The sequence below is a fragment of the Poecilia mexicana genome, unplaced genomic scaffold, assembly GCF_051168715.1.
Source record: "Poecilia mexicana isolate PSO_F unplaced genomic scaffold, ASM5116871v1 scaffold_22, whole genome shotgun sequence".
Lineage (NCBI taxonomy): Eukaryota > Metazoa > Chordata > Actinopteri > Cyprinodontiformes > Poeciliidae > Poecilia > Poecilia mexicana.
In genome coordinates, this window is record NW_028263391.1 from 20,539,539 (window position 1) to 20,557,846 (window position 18,308).

The 18,308-nt window shown below is 37.9% G+C and overlaps 3 protein-coding genes across 3 annotated transcripts; 2 read left to right on the top strand and 1 right to left on the bottom strand.

The window, feature by feature from the left end:
* The first annotated feature begins 228 nt into the window (after nt 1–228).
* jkamp (jnk1/mapk8 associated membrane protein) lies at nt 229–6,399 on the top strand. The gene is made up of 7 exons (XM_014993464.2): nt 229–358; nt 1,490–1,569; nt 2,186–2,340; nt 3,037–3,243; nt 3,584–3,765; nt 3,843–3,919; nt 5,924–6,399. The coding sequence occupies exons 1-7, from the start codon at nt 349–351 to the stop codon at nt 6,140–6,142; spliced, it is 930 nt and encodes a 309-aa protein (XP_014848950.1). The 5' UTR covers nt 229–348; the 3' UTR covers nt 6,143–6,399.
* A 1,354-nt stretch (nt 6,400–7,753) lies between these two features.
* Nucleotides 7,754–11,267, bottom strand: fam241a (family with sequence similarity 241 member A). Its single transcript, XM_014993465.2, has 2 exons — nt 11,062–11,267; nt 7,754–9,776 (listed from the first exon to the last, which is right to left on the bottom strand). The coding sequence occupies exons 1-2, from the start codon at nt 11,158–11,160 to the stop codon at nt 9,486–9,488; spliced, it is 390 nt and encodes a 129-aa protein (XP_014848951.1). The 5' UTR covers nt 11,161–11,267; the 3' UTR covers nt 7,754–9,485.
* Nucleotides 11,268–13,082: 1,815 nt separating this feature from the next.
* lrit3b (leucine-rich repeat, immunoglobulin-like and transmembrane domains 3b) lies at nt 13,083–18,252 on the top strand. The gene is made up of 6 exons (XM_014993439.2): nt 13,083–13,180; nt 14,150–14,524; nt 15,288–15,373; nt 16,303–16,596; nt 16,684–16,743; nt 17,716–18,252. The coding sequence occupies exons 1-6, from the start codon at nt 13,083–13,085 to the stop codon at nt 18,033–18,035; spliced, it is 1,233 nt and encodes a 410-aa protein (XP_014848925.1). The 3' UTR covers nt 18,036–18,252.
* Nucleotides 18,253–18,308: the final 56 nt, after the last annotated feature.

Sequence of the window (18,308 nt, forward strand, 5' to 3'; positions counted from 1 at the left end):
TATTTATTCCGTTTTTGAGGAAGTGACGGTGCTGCCATGTTTTCAGCGTCACAACAAAGAACATGCTTTACCTAAAGACCTTACTTGTTATAACAAAAAACTGTACATTTTCAGCATCTCGATTTTAGTTTCAGGTTTATAGATTTATATTGATAAACTAAATTAATCCAAACTGGATTTTGGAAATGGAGAGAAGGCTATGTTACTCCGGTCCAGGAGGGGGCGCTACTGCTCCTTCAAGTCAGCTGGAAACAGTAGCAGGCGGAAGCAGGTCGAAGTGTATCAACAGAACCACCTTCGCCTGGATTATTCCCTTTTATTAATTCCTGTTGGATTCTTGTTTGCGCGATGAGTTCAGGTGAGTTTGAGTTTCATTTCCTCTGATCAGTAGTGACTGAACCGGAGCTCCTAGTTCTACTGTTTGGACCGTTTAAGGATCATAATTCAGTTAGCATCATCCAAACCTGCTAACCAGAACCAGTGTTTGCCATTCGAATAAATGGACCCTGGTTATGTGGTTCTGGACTTTCTGCTTCGTATCTGTTTGGGTCTAAATTTAAAAAGAAAGAGACATTTTAATTTCTCCAGATCAGGAACCGCAGGACTGATAAAATATGAACTTCAGTGACGTCACGCACTGCAGAGCAGTGATGCATTTTAGAAGAATCCAAGTCAACTTTATTTATAAAGCACAAAACTTTGTAGAGCAAAACTCAAGGCCCGGGGGACAAATATGGCCCACCATAACGAGGCTGAAGAGACACATAACAGAGCCTTCAGGAAAGCAGATTTGTGCCTAAATATTATTTTATTTATTGAATAAAAATAGTCCTGATATATATTAAGTATGATAATATTGTTATTTTGAGATAATTTTCAAGTAATATTATAAAAATGACATAATAATATAACATAATCTGGAAAACATTTTTAATATCCAAAATAAATAAACTAAACAAAAGAAACAACAAATAAAATTAATTTTGTCTCTGTACAAAATTGACCTTCAAAAATGAGCTAGTTGAGTTGATAGTGAAGACTTTTGTCATCCAGGTTTTGGTTTAAAAAAAAGAGAGATAGAGACGAGAACGACGATAAATCATGCTAAATTTAATTTAGCTTAAATTTAATTTATCATATGAAAATTAATTTATCATTAAAATGAAAAGCTACTCTTTTGCATCAGTTGGGGTTGAGTAACTTGTTGTCCCCTGAGAAGAAATCACCCATGCCTAACTTATTCAGTAGGAGGATTGTACTTCTTTGCTTAATTAAATCAGGGGGAAACTTTTTGCGTTTGACTGTAAGCAGAAATCGTGAAATCTCTTAAGATCCTTAGGAAGTTTTTTTCCTCAGAAAACAAGACAAGCAGCAGCACATTTTGGACAGTAGGGGGAGACAATGAGCTGAAATCTTAAAAATAAAAGACAGTCTAGCCAGCTTCATTTGGGGGCCAGAGCATGTTTATCTGTGCTTGTTTGTGTTCCAGGTGTGGCTATGAGCTCCACATGCCCCGGTCTGTACTGCGGTCGGATCATGGTGAACGGGACGGTGGAGGGAGAGTGTGGAGTGAGTACCAAACACCAGTTTTCATGTTTCCCGTCTGAACTGGGTCTGGACCTCTGAGACTGGGACAGTCTGTTCTTCCTCACTAACAAACAAACAAAATAATCACTATTGTTTTCCAAAACTTTTGTTTTGTTTTGTATTTTATTTTTATGTTTTTCCCATGCAGATCAGATCTGCTTGTGTGAATGTTTACCCATTAGTGCTGTTGGGAAACGCGATAATGTGGCTATAACTCCCGACAGACAGAGAGAGTGGGAATTGTTTTTGCTGCCTGTGGTGATGCCTCATTACACTCGAATTAGAGCTGCATTCTCAGCAGTTCCATTGTTGTCTCTGAAGGTCCAAACCCGGCGGCTCATTTTATTGAAAACCCTAAACGTCAACAGACCTGCTTCCTAAAGGAAAACCAGTAGGAGTTTGAGTTTGAACGCCTGCTTCACCCTAATCTCCTCGATCTAGCCGAGTTAATTCCTAACAAGAAACTATTTATTAAAACTAATAAAATGATTGCAGGAAAACCTACAGATTAAACAAATTATTATATTTTCTGATCTTTCTCTAGTTTCATCAGGTATAAACAGCTTTTTTCTAAAAGTCTGATCATCTCTGTCGGAAGGTTTGTCCTCGAGGAGAGCGGGCCAACATTGAGAAGGTCTGCCAGCGCTGCACAGAGTGTCCTGAGCTCTACGACTGGCTCTACCTGGGCTTCATGGCCATGCTGCCGCTGGTGTTGCACTGGTTCTTCGTCGAGTGGTATTCTGGGAAGAAGAGGTGAGACTGGACTGAGCTCAAACTCAAAACATGCAGAGTTAGGGCAGAGTAATGAATTGATTTTATCGATTAAATTAATTTTTGTTTTTTGAAGATTTCATTTTTGGAAAATCTGAATTTCGGGACTGATCAATATGAAATGACGTTCAGTATTATTTAATTCTGAGTAGTATTTATCAAATACAGAGACAGTTTATCATTGAGATTTTAACAGCATTTTGATAGGCTTATCAATACATTCTGGCACAAACAGCACTTGAGAACATTCATGATCTTATTATGTTTCCCAAAATGAAAATGAGGTTGACACCCGTAATGTAGACAGACGTGGACAAGTCTAAATGAGATTTGGACTGATGTGAACCTGGAGTAAACAAGTGTAACCTTAGGGAAAACTGGTGTAAACCTGGTGTAAATTGGCATAAACCTTGCATAAACTGGTGTAAACCTTGTACAAGCTATAGTTACACCTAATGTGAATCAGGTGTAACCCTAGTAAAACTGTTTAGAACGGTTTTATTGTAAACTGGTCTAAACAAAATAGGACACATTTGGGACAGTTGCACTGATTATTCCAGATCAGGTTTCATTTTTTGTGTCTTGTTGAACCAAACTAGTGATGTGGATAATACCTGCAGACTGATGATGCAGTAAGAAAATATCCTAAAATGGATTCTCTTTCTGGTGTGTTTGCAGCTCCAGCGCTCTGCTGCAGCATGTCACCGCCATGTTGGAGTGCAGCGTGTCGGCTGTGGTCACTCTGCTGCTCACCGAACCTGTGGGAAAACTCAGCATCCGGTCCTGTCGGGTCCAGATGCTGTCCGACTGGTACACTATGCTGTACAACCCGAGCCCGGACTACGTCAACACGTTACACTGCACACAGGAGGCCGTCTACCCACTGTGAGAACACACACACGAAAACACACTGCTGGTTAGAAAAGGCAGATTAATTAATATTCAGCTTCCCGTTTTCTCAAACACGTGATCACCCAGGGTCAGAGTTAGAGTGTCAGAGATTTGAAGGTTTTTGTCCAATGTGAGAAAAGGTTTGGACAGGCCTACTCTAAACCCTAGCAGCTCACCACACTTGAGGCGTTCCTCAGGGATTAGGTCTTGGTCCTTTTCTTCTTCTGTTTTAATGCAAAGTTGGTTTGATTTTAAAAATCCGTCCTATTAAAACATTGAATTGATCATCTGATTCTAAGTCTTTAAATCCGTTTGTGTTGCTGTTGTTGTTCAGCTACACCATAGTGCTAATCTACTACGCCTTCTGCCTGGTCATGATGATGCTGCTGCGCCCCCTGCTGGTGAAGAAGATCGCGTGTGGCCTTGGGAAGACGGACCGCTTCCGCAGCATCTACGCCGCTCTCTACTTCTTCCCCATCGTCACGGTGCTGCAGGCGGTCGGTGGCGGTCTGCTGTGTGAGTGTTTTACTGTTATACAACAACAACAATGTTAGCAGGATCTGAGGGTTTAACGAGTTTCCTGTGTGTTGCAGATTACGCCTTTCCCTACATCATACTGGTCTTGTCTCTGGTCACACTAGCTGTTTACATGTCTGCTTCTGAGATTCAGGTAAGGTCTCACCTGTACAGGTTAGGGCTGGGCAATAAATCGATTTTTGGTTTTGGAGAATGTAGATAATTTTTTTTTTTTTTAAAATAAAGTACTGGAGTCACACTAAGACAATGAAAAATAAATAAAATTATGAGAGTAAAAGCTAAATTCAGGATGTTATAACTTAATTCTGAAACTATTATGACCTTACACTGATATTATTATGACTTTATGCACGTACAACTTTCTTCTCATAATTTTATTACTTTATTATTGTAACTTCATTTTACCATTTTTCTATCAATATGGCCGCTATTTTGTTCGACAAGCAACAAAATAGCGGCCATAAGTGTCCAATGTATTAAAATTTATCTTATTCGCTGATGACACAAATATTCTAGCCTCTGGCGACAATTTAGAGCATCTTCTCTCAACAGTCACTTCAGAGATTAGTAAGTTAAAGATATGGTTTGACCATAACAAATTATCCCTAAATTTGGACAAGACGAAAATCATGGTCTTTGGGAACTGTTATAAAAATACTGAAATCCAAGTTCAAATAGAGGACGTAACTCTAGAAAGGGTTTTTGCTAATAAGTTCCTCGGTTTAATAATAGATGACAAAATCAGTTGGAAACCTCATATTAAACATTTACAGAGTAAACTCAGTAGAAGTATATCCATATTGGCTAGAGCTAGACATGTATTGAATGCTAAATCACTTCATATTCTATATAACTCTCTGATTTTACCATATCTATCATATTGCTGTGAAGTGTGGGGAGTTAATTACAAGAGCTCTTTACATCCGGTAACCGTCCTACAGAAACGAGCCATTAGAATCATCCATAATGTCGGTTATTATGAGCATACAAACCCGCTCTTCATAAAATCCAGAATTCTCAAATTTGACGAGCTTGTAGAATTTAAAATGGCTCAATTTATGTTCAAAGTATCTAAAAAGTTGTTACCTGAGCACATACAGAGCACGTTTTCTGAAAGAGAAGGGGGGTATAACTTAAGGGGTCACTCAAACTTCAAGATCCACAATTTTAGAACAACAAGAAAAAGCTTCTGTATTTCAATTAAAGGTGTAAAGTTATGGAACAAGTTACATGAAGATTTAAAACAAAGCAATAGTTTAACACAATTCAAAAGAAAGTACAAAGAGGTAATTTTCAATAGATACACATATGGGTGACAGAAAGCAATAAGGTGTGTATTGCAGATAACTTGGTGTAAGGGTTTAGAAAGACAAACCAGCATAAAATGGGAAAATGTATAGGTAAATATTAGTAACTGTTACTTCTGACTGCCACTTTGATTTTGATTTTTTTAATGACAGTAGGACTCTAAAGTTTCAAGTGTTTAGGGGGTAGGAGTTTATAAGTTCTCACTTCTTCCTACCCCATTTTGAGCATGATATGTTAACTGAAACAAAAAAATCTGTATTTTCTCTTCTTTCTTATGCACTTCTTGTTACTGTGCACTATTTTATTTTTATATTTGTATCATGTTCGAATAAAATTTCATTTCATTTCATTTCAAAAAAAATTATACTTTGGTGTCATTCTTACAGATAATTAAACACTTAATATTTAAACACATCAGCATCAAATTATTGTCAATATGGCAAGGCTTTGAAATGACTATGGTATCACATAAGATCTTGATAACTATCTGCACTCATTAAAACAACTTTTTTTCCTCATAATTTTAAGATGTTCTGGTAAAATCGCATCTTAGTTCAGCTAATATTATGACTATATTCTCGTAAATAAGTAAAAATTCTTGCAGTTTGGCCCTAATACTCAATTGTACAGTTCACAGAAGGGATGCTTGAAATAAAAACACTTAGAAAATATTTTATGTCATTTGTATTTTCTTTTCTCTTTTTTTTGTAATAGAAAGCAATTAAATCAGATCTGGCATGATAAAATCTGATTCTTTTATTAATTTCAAATGGATCAGCAGCATCAAAAACATCTTTAGATGGAAATAATAGTTGTGTTTTCTCTGCAGTCCCTCCAGTCTCTTATCTCCAAGAAGAAGCGCCTGGTGGTTCTGTTCAGCCACTGGCTGCTCCACGGTTACGGGATCATCTCCATCTGCCTCCTGGATAAGCTGGAGCTGTCGCTGCCGCTGCTCGCTCTGGTTCCAGGACCCACGTTGTTCTACATCGCTACGGCCAAGTTCACAGAGCCCACCCGCATCCTCTCCGAGGGCGGCAGCAGGCACTGAGCGCCACCTTCAGGACTGATTTCCATCCTCGCTGCTCATTTAGTGTTTAAACTCTGTGTTAGTGTAAATGCTGCTCACATGAATCTGTAAATATTGACTTCTTATTCTTGTTGGGATTAAATGTTCATAAGTTTCATTGATGTTCCTCCGAGTTCTGCTGCTCTTCTCTAAAGTTCCCTGTTTCTGTAAATATGTTTATTTGTAAATATCAGTGTATTTATGTTTGCTGGTTATAATTAAACGTTTCACAAAAACAACTCTATTGCAGTTTTGATTTTGGATGTTCTGGTCCAATCACGTGATCGGAAATCGGGCCCAATCAGACGATTTCAGACTCATTGGAATCGGGAGATACATCCCGATCCCGTGTAGAATATATATGTATGTTTATACCCAAATAGAAAAAATCATATCTACCGTTATGTAGTGGTACATAGCCAGACTTTATCGAAATAGCACATGCGCGGCACTTTGCAGCAGTGATAGCTGTCGTAAAGTGAAGCAGAAGACGGTATCAGCTTCAAGGTGCAACATTGTTGCTAACTTAGCATCAATGTCGCTGAATTTAGCGACTTTTCTGACCTCTCCAGCATATTTTCTTTCAAACAAGTGACTAGCGACTAATCTAGCAACTTTATATGGTTCATTGGAAACTTTGGCCACCGATAGTTTTGACGTTATAGTGATTAGTGAGAGCGGCCGTTAGCCTAGCCCAACTCCGAAGCGCTTGAGGTTTTCCCAAGTTTTAATATAATCTATTTGAAATTATTCAACCAACCTGCAGTAGATTAATGATCCACAGTCTGATATTCCACCAAAATCACTTAATACCTCCGTCATAATAGAGCAAGGGCATCCAAAGTATTGATTGTTTTGTGGCCGTCAACTGCAGTTCAAGAATGATACAGTTTTGTCTATTAAACTTTATTTTAATGAGGGTAAAATTTAAAAAAGTTAAATTACAAGTAGCTTTTCAGAAAGATATAGGAGCGTGATTTAAGTAAAAAAAAAAAAATTAATATTGCTGGAAAAATACAAGCTCCATTGGCAGATTATTTCACTCACAATATGGCAGATAAGTGAAATAATTTGCCAATAGTACTTTTTCAGCAATATAAATTTTTTTAAAATCCCAACTGTATGTATTTTTTTTCAGTGAACAAAGGAGAGTAAATAAATGCAAAAAAAATCCTCCGAAATTTTGTAGAAAAAAATGGAAATTTTCCGAGTTTAAAAAGTTGAATATTTTATCTCAGAAGCCATCAACTAAAGTTATTTTCTGGGCTTCTTTCTTGTAATTTGAACATCCCACCAGTCAAGGCAGATGTCTACTCATACGCAACCTAATGAGGTTTTCCTCCCCAGTGTTGCTGCATACTTTGAGGCAATCAGTGAAAATGTTTAAATGTCAAACACAAAAGGTTCATACTCATCATAAATGTGCTAAAAGACAAATTCTCAAAAGTTTTCCATCATGCTTAATTATATCCATGATACAAGGGAGGGAAAAGTTAAACACAGTAAGTCATATTTAATTATCTGTGCTTTCGGTTTCACCCTGTGGTTAAACGGCTGAAGTTTAAGTTCAGTGGACAGAGCGTACCAGAGGTGTATAATCAGCAAACCTTTTATTAAAATCACATTTTAAACCAACATTGCAGTGTCAGAAGCACAATGTCCTCATGTAGGAGAAATAAAGAGGTTTGTATCTTTAGTGTTTTTCCTCCAAATTGATGTTGAATCTGATTTTTAAAACACTGGAAAAACACAAAAGTATTTTTGGTCTGGTATATAATGCAAATATCTTTGTACACTTGAAATATGACAAAACTATCTTGCAAGTAACTTTTCAGCAAGATGTAGGAGTTTGTTTTAAGTAAATAATTTCTTAATATTGATTAAAAATAAGTAAAAGTCTCACTTAAAACATGGGAAAATGTCGCGTTATAGGTGAAAATCTCAGTGGAACAAGTACTTTTTAATATATATTAAAGAATTATTGACTTACAAGCTCCTATCTTGCTGAAAAGTTACTTGCAAGTAAGTTTTGTCTTATTTCAACTGTGCTAAGATATTTGAACTAAAAACTAGAACAAAATACTTGATAAGAATTTATGTTTTTGCAGTAAAAACAGCAGAAAGCCTCATTTAATCACATTCAATGTAAGTGAAGCTTGCAGACAGTGTGAAGATATGTTCAGTGACGCCTCAGTTTGAACTATTTGTAGTTTCCTCTGAACCAATAAACAAACAAAGCCTCCTCTGAAAGCAACTTAGCTCCAGCATTTGAGTTTAAGCTGCTTATTTTATATCAGATATGTTTTCAAAGCAAAGACAAGAGGCTGTATCCATGTTTGATCCTCATCAGAATCTAAAACAATCAACTGTTTTTACAATCAACTGTAAAAAAAGCAATGACTCAGTGAGGCGAATGAACAGAACCTGAAAAACCGGGATTGATGTGAGGCAGAACTCCATTCAGAACCAGAGAAGGGTTTCTCTAGAACCAATTCAAACAAATGGAAGTTTGCACACCACACACCGCCGTGATACTTTTCAACAAAAACAAAAAATCTTGCAACGTAATTTCATCTAGTTTCTAGTGAAAATGTCTTAATACACTTGATTTAAGAAAGCTAACTCACAAATAACTTTAGCTTATTTAGAATAGAAGCTTATTTTCAATCAATAATTTTTTAATATTGATTAAAAAATACTAGTTCTACTGACATATTATTTCACTCATAAGAGATAATCTACCAATTGAACTTTTTCATCAATATTAAATAATTATTTACTTAAAACAAGCTCCTATATCTTGCTAAACAGTTACTTGAAAGTTAGATTTGTCTTGTTTCAAGTGTACAAAGATATTTGTACCAAAAACTAGACCCAAAATACCTGGTAAGATTTTGTGTTTTTACAGTGAAGCTCCTGAATACAAACAATGTTCTGTGAATCTATTGGGTTGAGGGTGATGGGGGCATCATGGTGAAACGCAAACTGGACCGAATATTTTCTGCAATACCCCGGAATGATTACTGGAAGTGAGAAACGGAAGGTGAAGGCAAATATTTTAAAATCAAACCAAGTAATCAGTTTAGTAATTAAACAGGAAATAGAAAAAGGTTAGGCTGTTTGGAGGAAATTATCTTTGGCTGTTAATGCACAGAGCTTCTATTATTATAATTAAAGCAGGAAATAACAGCTCCATTTGATTGTCCAGGAGGAAACCCAAACGTTCGCAAATGAGGGTTTATTTCCACCTTAAATAACTTCAAACGACCTGCCGTCAGCATGAAACCAGTCTGCACCGGAGGACCCAGCAGCTTCACTCGGATCATCACTTCTGGATGTAGATGATGATGATGCACAGAGTTCCCACCAATCCCAAAGCCTGGAAACCCAGGAACCAGAGCAGAACCCAGAAGACCAGCACCACCACTGGCTCCACTGTCCGGTCCCCGAAGTAGACCTGGTTGAAGCCCACGCCCCGCAGGCACTTGTTGATCATCCCAAACAGAGTCCCCATCCTCTCGCAGTCGTCCAACTGAGGAGCTGGGACCGCCGGCTCTTGGGATCGCTGCAGTCCCGCTTCGCTTGGAGGGCGTGTTCGGGTCCGGCTGGGATCCATCTGCAGGGATAAAGTTTCATTTTGGTTTAATTTGTCCAGCTCCAATCACAACAATCATAAATTAATGGATAGATGCAGATTCAGCAGGGCCGGCCAAAACCTTTTTGGGACCTTAAGAATATTTTCATTCGGGGCCCCTCTTATCAGCATTACGACAGGGCCATGTTAATAAAATAATACAATTACGAGAATAAACTGATAATATTATGAGAATTAATTTGAAATAATATTTCGTAATATTATGACTTTATTCTCAAAATATTATGACTTTATTTTTTAAATATTGACTTTATTCCCATTATTTTGACTTTATTCTTGTACAACTTTAGTCTCATACAAGTTCATTCTCTTCATATCATGACTTTATTCTTGTAATTTTACAATTTATTCTTGTAATTATTTTTTCATTCATATGGCTCTAATATAATGGCTACTGTACCAGTATGTGTGTAACATACCTGCTATCATGTAATTTCTAATTAGAATACATTATATCAGTCTTATTTGTAAGACTGATATACAAATAAGACTGATATAACCACCACTGATACACCACCAGGATGCCCCTGGTGGTGAAGAGGCCCTAAGCAGCCCCTTAACTCTCATATGCCTTGGGCTGGCTCTGCAGTTCAGACCCACAGAGTGACCGGAACTGATTTGAGGTTCTGATGAGATGCGTGGTGTCAGACCAGGAAGTGCTGCTGTTCCACTCAGAGAAGCTCCTGTTGTGGTGAATGCTGAATCATTAACTGGGTTTAATGGAACACTAAATGGATCTTATCCATCAGAAGTGTTGACAGCTCTTCCTGCTGGGACACAGCTTCCTGTTTTCCCAGCCTTCCTCCCAGTCACACAAATCTACCTGTTCTTCGAACTCCACCCTCCATGATTCCGATAACACCACCTGTCCAACTTGCACCTCACTGGTCACTTCTGTCAACATCCCCTGATATTTACAATAAAACTACTGAACCAAAATGAATAATACACAAGCCGAACTGAGCTCAGAACCCCGCTGGTTACATATGTTCACCAGTTTTACTCTAACTAAACCGAACCGCTGAGTTGACACTAAAACGGTTCAATCATCAGAGTTTTCAACGGAGTTCGGACCAATTGTGATTGCTGTTTTTAACGGAACAAACTTCAACCTAAAATGCTTTCAGCTGTTTTAACTCTGTTCTTTTCTGAGCCGACCCAACAATACTATTTAAGTGTTCCGAAGAGTTTCCTCCGAACCCAGAATCAGTTTAAAACAGCAGGTTTTGTACTGTGACAGATTTACCCGGACTGAGTACAGATCCCCGCGGAAGGTCTGCGCCGCATTCTGCCTCCTCTGGTCCTCCACAGAGAGCCCGTCTCCATGGTCCGGTGAGGCCGACATGTTCGGGTAACAACTTCCAGAACCCGAAGGGAACTAACCAGGGAAAGCAGCAGTTGGAGTCTGCCCAGAGAGGGAGAAGGAGAGGTGTCCCGATTACAGACAGCGAGGTGCGGCGCGCCCCCTGCCGGCGAGGGAGAGTCACTGCTTTTGCTGATATTTTAATAACACATCAGCCTTTCTTCAGCAGATATTATCATGTATCAACTTGAAGGGCAACTTAATACATATTTACTGCATTTTTTATGTTTTTGAGGGCTTTCTAATGTTTTAACTCTACATAGTCAATCACTTAATTTTGGATTCACTGAATATGAACATGATTAACAAACTTGACAGACATTTTTGCCCTTAGTTCAACTAAACAGAATTTGTTGAGAGCTGCAAAAGCTACATGAAGCAAATTAGCTTTTTTGTACAGCCTCTACTGTAGGAAATCTATAGCTGTTTTGAAGTTTTACAATACTTTTTATCCGTGGATTTTATTTTTATATATCCACATTGCCTGTTTTGTGTTTATATAGATGGTTGATTGATGCTGAGTTAGGACTTTAGAGAGAAGAGGCAGACTATGTTTTTTTCATTCAAAACTTTTGCTTATGTCAACATGTGACATGTTCATTTTAATTGAATAAAATAAATAAAATAATATCTGTGACCTTTATGTAAAGGGAATAAACACAATTTATTTTATAGAAAGTTCAATTTTTATTAGAAACTTTTTATAAAAAGGCAGTATTCTGCAACTAAAAGACACAAATCTAATATCACTTACGAAATTAGCATCATTCTTTGCTTTCATGCAAACATGTAGGATAAACTAGTATTTATTTATTTATTTTATTTCCTTTACATTTTAAAGTACTGTTCAATTCTTTAGCTCAAATTAGATGTGTAAAAAGTTAAATGTGACTCCAGAGGCACAGGGTGCAGACACCTCTATGTGTGAAAATATCTTCACAACACTTGCCTGATCTTAGTGCACAATATACATATTTGTCATACACCATCAGATACCGGAAAATATGATTCAAATGCTGCTTTGTATGTTCCACAGAAACTGAAACACAGTTTCTGCAGCAAAGCATCGCCTGTTTTCAAGCCTACATTTAGTTCAGTTTAGAAGCAATCTGTGCTGCAGCATCTGATCCAAACAAAGGGGACTGGCATCCCTGAGGATTAATGGGTCACAGCAGTTCCTTCTACCTGTATTACTGAGCTCTCTGTGTTCACATGCAAAGGTCTATCAAGCTAAAAGAAGAAATGCAGACAAAAGAAAGTAGAGAAAGTAGTAGGTACAGATAGGTAGAGAGTAAAAATGATGTGAGGGGGAAGCTAAAAGTGCAAACTGAAAAAGATTCCAAAGAGTGCAGAAAGGACAAGATGCAAATAGGATGAAGAGGTGCAGAGGAAGAGTTGCACAAATGACAAAGTTCAGATATAAACAATAGAAAACAGAGAAGTAGATGCAGACATATGGAGGTGAAAATAGCAGAGGAACCCAAAACAATGGGAAGAAAAAAATGATTATATATATATATATATATATATATATATATATATATATATATATATATATATATATATATATATATATATATATATATATATATATATATATTTATTTATATGTAGCTTCATACATAAACGATAAAATCAAGAAGAAAACAACATCAGGATTGTTTTTATTGTGATCACTCCTGCTGAATTAATCCAGAGAGGATGGAGGGTTTAATTCTGCATGGGGCCCCTGCAGGCCCTCATGGTGTGATCTGCCACTTTGGCGCTGAGGTGAGGGATTACAATCCCGACCGTAAGAACTATAATCCCAGCTAATCTGGGATTCCCTTTCATTCTGCAGCATGGGCAAAGATGAGGACTGGGGAAGCCTGGGGAAGCAGAGCAGAGGATTCGTTTGATGCAAGATGTTCCTGCTGGTTCTTCTTCACATCCTGCAGTCGGCTGTGATGACCCGCTCCTGCCCAGTTCTCTGTGTCTGCAGCAGCGGACTGACCGAGCCCAGGTTGGTTTTTTTTAATAATCTCTATGGTTCTGCTTTCTCTGTGTGATACTACCATATATTTAATAAATACTGAGACATTTGCTGTGAGCAGAAGCTTTCAGAAAAATGTAAAGTTTCATATTTTTGTTATGATCTTTTCCATGTGTGTTTGTTTCTGTGATTATCTTAAAAGGCTCAAGTGTTATGTTTTTTTCCTTCTAATAGATTTCAGAGCTGCATGCACTGCAAAAAACACAAAATCTTACCAAGTATTTCTGCCTCGTTTATAGTGCAAATATCTTAGCAAACTTGAAATAAGACAAAGCTAAATTACAAGTAACTTTTCAGCAAGACATTGGAGCTTAATTTAATTAACTAATTCCTTAATAATGAAAAAGTAGTTTCACTGGCAGAAAAATTTACTTAGAGGAAATCAGCCTATGGACCAAGTACTTTTTCATCAATACTGAAGAATAACAATATAATATAATATAATATAATATAATATAATATAATATAATATAATATAATATAATATAATGTGGTAATATTTTGTGTTTTGCAGTGTGTGCTGATTCTGGTGGAAGTCTGGAAGTTGAAACTAACCTTTTGCAAGACATAGAGGCTTGATTTAAGTCAATAATTCCTTAATATTGATGAAAAAGTACTAGTTCCATTGGCAGATTATTTCACTTATAACAAGACATTTTTCCAATGTTATAAGTTAATTTATCTGTCAATAGAACTAATACTTTTTTATCAATATTAATGAATTATTGACTTAAATGGAGCTTAAATGTGTTAAGATATTTGCAGTGGAAACTAGAACAAATATTTAGTAAAATTATGTGTTTTTGCAGTGTACAGTAACTCCAAACATCATAGTTGCACTTTCCATTCCCCTAATGAGTGATGACTTTATAGCTTTATTGTTTGTTTCTCTAAAAGCTGTATAATAATAAAGCTAAATCTTAATTTAATGTTTGGCAGGTCGGTCCAGTGCAGCGACTCCGGGATGTCAGCACTTCCTGTGAACCTTCCAGCCGACTCGGTCAAACTTCGCCTAGAGAAGACCTCGATCTCCAGGGTTCCCCGAGCAGCTTTCTACAACCTGTCGGAGCTGCGCTTCTTATGGCTGACCTACAACTCCATAACGTCCGTCCACCCGAGCAGCTTCGTCAACCTGAAGGCGCTGCGGGAGCTGCGCCTGGACGGGAACCTGCTGACCGCCTTCCCCTGGGAGGGGCTCCGAGACATGCCCCGCCTGCAGACGCTGGGGCTCCACAACAACCGCCTGTCCAGCCTTCCAGCTCATGCTGCCCTCTTCCTCCCCAACATCACCTACCTGGATCTGTCGAGTAACAGGTGGGTGCAGCATACGAGGCTTTTGTCCGTGTTTATTCTTCAATTTGGGCTTCTAACAAGAGCACAAGTGCTTAAAAAAGTTAATGATTTTTGGTGACTGGAAATTGTTTCAAAAACTTACACCAGCAGGCAATGCCCTCAGTAGTCCGAGGTAAGTTCAATGCGTTACCTAGCAACACCAGTGGAGTCCAGCCTGTCACCTAGCAACCCAAGTTGCTTTAACACATTTGGTCAGCTGGCTTTATGTGTTTTCTTTCTTTTACTTGTTTTGTCTTTGTGATCTATATGTCTGTGAAAGGTGCTATAAAAATACAAGTTTACTTCCTCTTTTTTGCAGGTTTTTGTACTTCCATTTGCGTCTCTACTGCTTCTAGAAACAGGAAGTGCTTAAAAAACATCCAGCTGTTTTTAGTACTAAGTTTTATTGTTTGTTGTCTAGAAAATGAGTCGTTTCAAACATCTCCTGAATGTAGTAAATCAGCAGGCAGTACTCCATTACCTAACAACCCCAGCAAAGTCCAATCCGTTACCTAGCAACCCCAGCAAAGTCCAGCCTCTTACCAAGTAACCCAAGCAGAATTACAGCTTATTTGGATTTAAAGTGACAGAGGCCCTAAAACAGCTCATTCTGAAAGGAATGAAGGAAAGTGTGATGAACATGTTTTATATATACATAGACGTATCCTAACCTGTTTAATGAAGCATAACAGATCATCTTTTTGAGGTATGTCTCACCTGTTCATTGATGCTCTCCTTTCCTCAGGTTGACTATATTACCTGCTGAGCTCTTGGACCTCTGGTTTCCTCTTCCAGAACTACAGGAAGGACCAGTTCAAAGAAAGATCTTAGGCAAGTATGGAAGGACACTGCAGTCCTGAAGAATCTGTTGATAACTCATCACACCAGACAACGATGCACCACATCAGGTGTCCAGTAGCCTTGTTCTACGCTTTGCTTCGCTACAGAGGGACTGGACACTCGGCGAATAAGAAATGATTTCCTGCTGAAGTTTAAGCTTTTACCCAATTGCTAGAGCTTGAGACATATGTCTCAAGTTTGACGCTAAGAAGATTACCAGAAATGAACTTCACTGTAAACAACAATCGCCTGCTGGCCGCATTACTGTTACAAATGTGTGAAAACTTTATTGCTATTCCACTAATGTCGAAAAATCATTATTTCTCAATCGCAGTATTTCCATTAAATAAGGAATGCAATTAAAATCACACGTGAATAAGTTTGTAAAAAAATACATGCCATCATCCCCTGCCACTTCCTGTTATTTTCTTCGTCTTTTCCGCCCATAGTAACATCCAGTTGTTGATCACACGACTCGTGTGATGTGAAAGAAGTGTTGCTATTGCAGTTTAAGAAATACTGTAATTTCAAAACAGCCGGAAAAACTATTTCATCCCAGCACAGAACTTTTTATTGGAAAAATGTGAGTTTTATTTTTCAAAACTGGCATGTCTCCATTAACCAAATTTTGTTTCATAATTCCAATTTGTGCAATTTTAAGATCAGTAAAAATTCAGCCATTTCAAAGAGAGTTGTGGTGAGCCGAACAAGATGGCTGCTATATTTGGAAGAGTGGCCAAGATGGACTGAATAGTTTAGTTCACCTTCCGAAGGGAATTCAAGTCGATAGGAGAAATCCCAAAGGGAGCAGTGAAGGGAGATGAGAATCAAGTGGATTGCGTGGGACGGCAACAGATTTCAGATTCATCTTTTTGTGCACTCCTTTGAGCAATCCGGGTCAAACTTTGCTTCTCACTCAGGTCTGCATGACAACCCCTGGCTGTGTGACTGCCAGATTTCCATGCTGACATCATTGTCCATGTCCCTGGGGAGCCCGGTGGTTCTGATGGATCAGCTGCTGATGTGCAGCAGGTCTGTGGGTCAGTCCGGGTTGATGCTGACACAAGCCGAGCTCTCTCGCTGTATGCGGCCGTCCGTCCAGCCGGCAGCCACCAGGGTCAGCTCTCCGCTGGGCAGCAACGTCATCCTCAGATGTGATGCTAGCGGTTACCCGACACCAACGCTGACCTGGATTAAAACCTCGGCTTACCCAGGTAAGCAAAGCAGGGCTACATTTGACACTGAAGTGATGCCACAAACATCTGAGCGACTGAATATAAAGATCTGTTCTTCTCAAACAGGTTGTTGTAAACAGGATCTCCTGCAGAACACTGAACAACTTCCCAAGATTTTGGAGAGCTGTAAGTCGTCTCTTAATTGAAGCGTAAATATTTTTTTCCCTTGAATCTGCATTGCACCAGTCTTTAGCTTACACTCAACTCTTTACCAATATCAGTACAAAAACACAAAATCTTACCAGGTATTTTTGTTATAATTTCTGGTGTGAATATCTTTGTACACTTGAAATAAGACAAAACTTGAACAAAAAAGCACAACAAAATATTTCACTTATATCGAGATACTTTTTCCATGTTATAAGTAAAATAAAATAATAATAATAAAACACTAAACTAAGCTCTGATTATAATTTACAACATGGGAAAATGTCTTGCTCCATGGGCAGATTACAGAGCTTATAACTAGAAATGCACCAATTTGATATTAATATATGATTTGCTCCCAATATTTACAAAAAAAAATCTAGATTGGATATCATGACAATGTGCCCAATCTATCTGCTTCATTATTTATTTTACATTATACTTAAAATTCCTAATTGAACTTTCTCAAACATTGTTTTTGTCAGTTTCTTTCTTATATATTTTACTTAGGGCGTTATACTCCTAACTGCACCGACTGAACAAATTAAAGTTGTTTTGTTTCTACATGTTTGACCAAACTTGTGACACTATTGGTGTATGTAAGTGTGAATCAGGTTTTTAAATTGAGTACATTTATGTCTGTGCTTAAAAAAATAAATATTTTCAGTCATTATAGAACTTCTTTTCTGTATCGTATCCGTGTTGGCCGATACTAAACCTCAGATATCTGTATCGCTATCAAAAGTGAAGCAGTGCATTCCTATTACTGTTTTTATCAACATTAATAAAGTACTGACTTAAACCAAGTTCTTATATCTTGCTGAAAAGTTACTTGTAAGCTAGTTTTGTCAAGTGTATCAAGATACTTGCACTACAAACTAAACCAAAGACACTTTGTAACATTTTGTGTTTTTGCAGTGTGCATCTCAAACTCTCCGCCGTGTGTTTCAGTTATGCAGGAATCTCCTCGTGTCGGTGTTCGCTGGTCCATAATCAGCCTCAATGGCCTGTCATACAAGGATGCTGGGGAATATCGCTGCCAGGCACGAAACATGGCTGGAATATCTGAAGCTCCAATCAAACTCAAGGTTATGGGCATCACAAGACTGTCTCGTGTCCCAAAGAAAAAAACACAAAAAATGTTGTCCAAATCCTCAATAAAAGGAAGAAAGCCGCCCCGAGCTCCTTCCACCAGCAGCATCAAAGGAAAAGAGAGTCAGAAAACTACAAATGCCCCGTCATCTTTACAGAACGACACGCAGGAAGTTTAAAACCTTATAAACAAAGACCCTCTAACAACTCTACAAATGTCCTCTGAGAAGAAACACCTGAATGCAAATCACTACGAATTCAAGAAGTTCCAGTCAACATCAAACGTTTTCCTTAAACAAAACAGTAGTTTCAGCTTTCAGAGATCTTTACAAAGCTCTGCACAGCTGTGGATGCCACTTATTTATAAAAAATAAAATCATATGTGTGATACAGAAACTGAAATGTGTCATGTTTCACTTTTCTTAGAGATTTAAACAGAGATCAGAGAGTAA

Coding starts and splice junctions, on each gene's coding strand:
- jkamp (XM_014993464.2), top strand. Junction 1,570..2,185: donor CGGTGGAGGGAGAGTGTGGA/GTGAGTACCAAA, acceptor CTCTGTCGGAAG/GTTTGTCCTCGAGGAGAGCG. Junction 3,766..3,842: donor GGTCGGTGGCGGTCTGCTGT/GTGAGTGTTTTA, acceptor TGTGTGTTGCAG/ATTACGCCTTTCCCTACATC.
- fam241a (XM_014993465.2), bottom strand. CDS start 11,160: ATGTCGGCCTCACCGGACCATGGAGACGGGCTCTCTGTGGAGGACCAG. Junction 9,777..11,061: donor GGGATCTGTACTCAGTCCGG/GTAAATCTGTCA, acceptor TTATCCCTGCAG/ATGGATCCCAGCCGGACCCG.
- lrit3b (XM_014993439.2), top strand. CDS start 13,083: ATGTTCCTGCTGGTTCTTCTTCACATCCTGCAGTCGGCTGTGATGACC. Junction 13,181..14,149: donor AGCGGACTGACCGAGCCCAG/GTTGGTTTTTTT, acceptor AATGTTTGGCAG/GTCGGTCCAGTGCAGCGACT. Junction 14,525..15,287: donor CTGGATCTGTCGAGTAACAG/GTGGGTGCAGCA, acceptor TCCTTTCCTCAG/GTTGACTATATTACCTGCTG.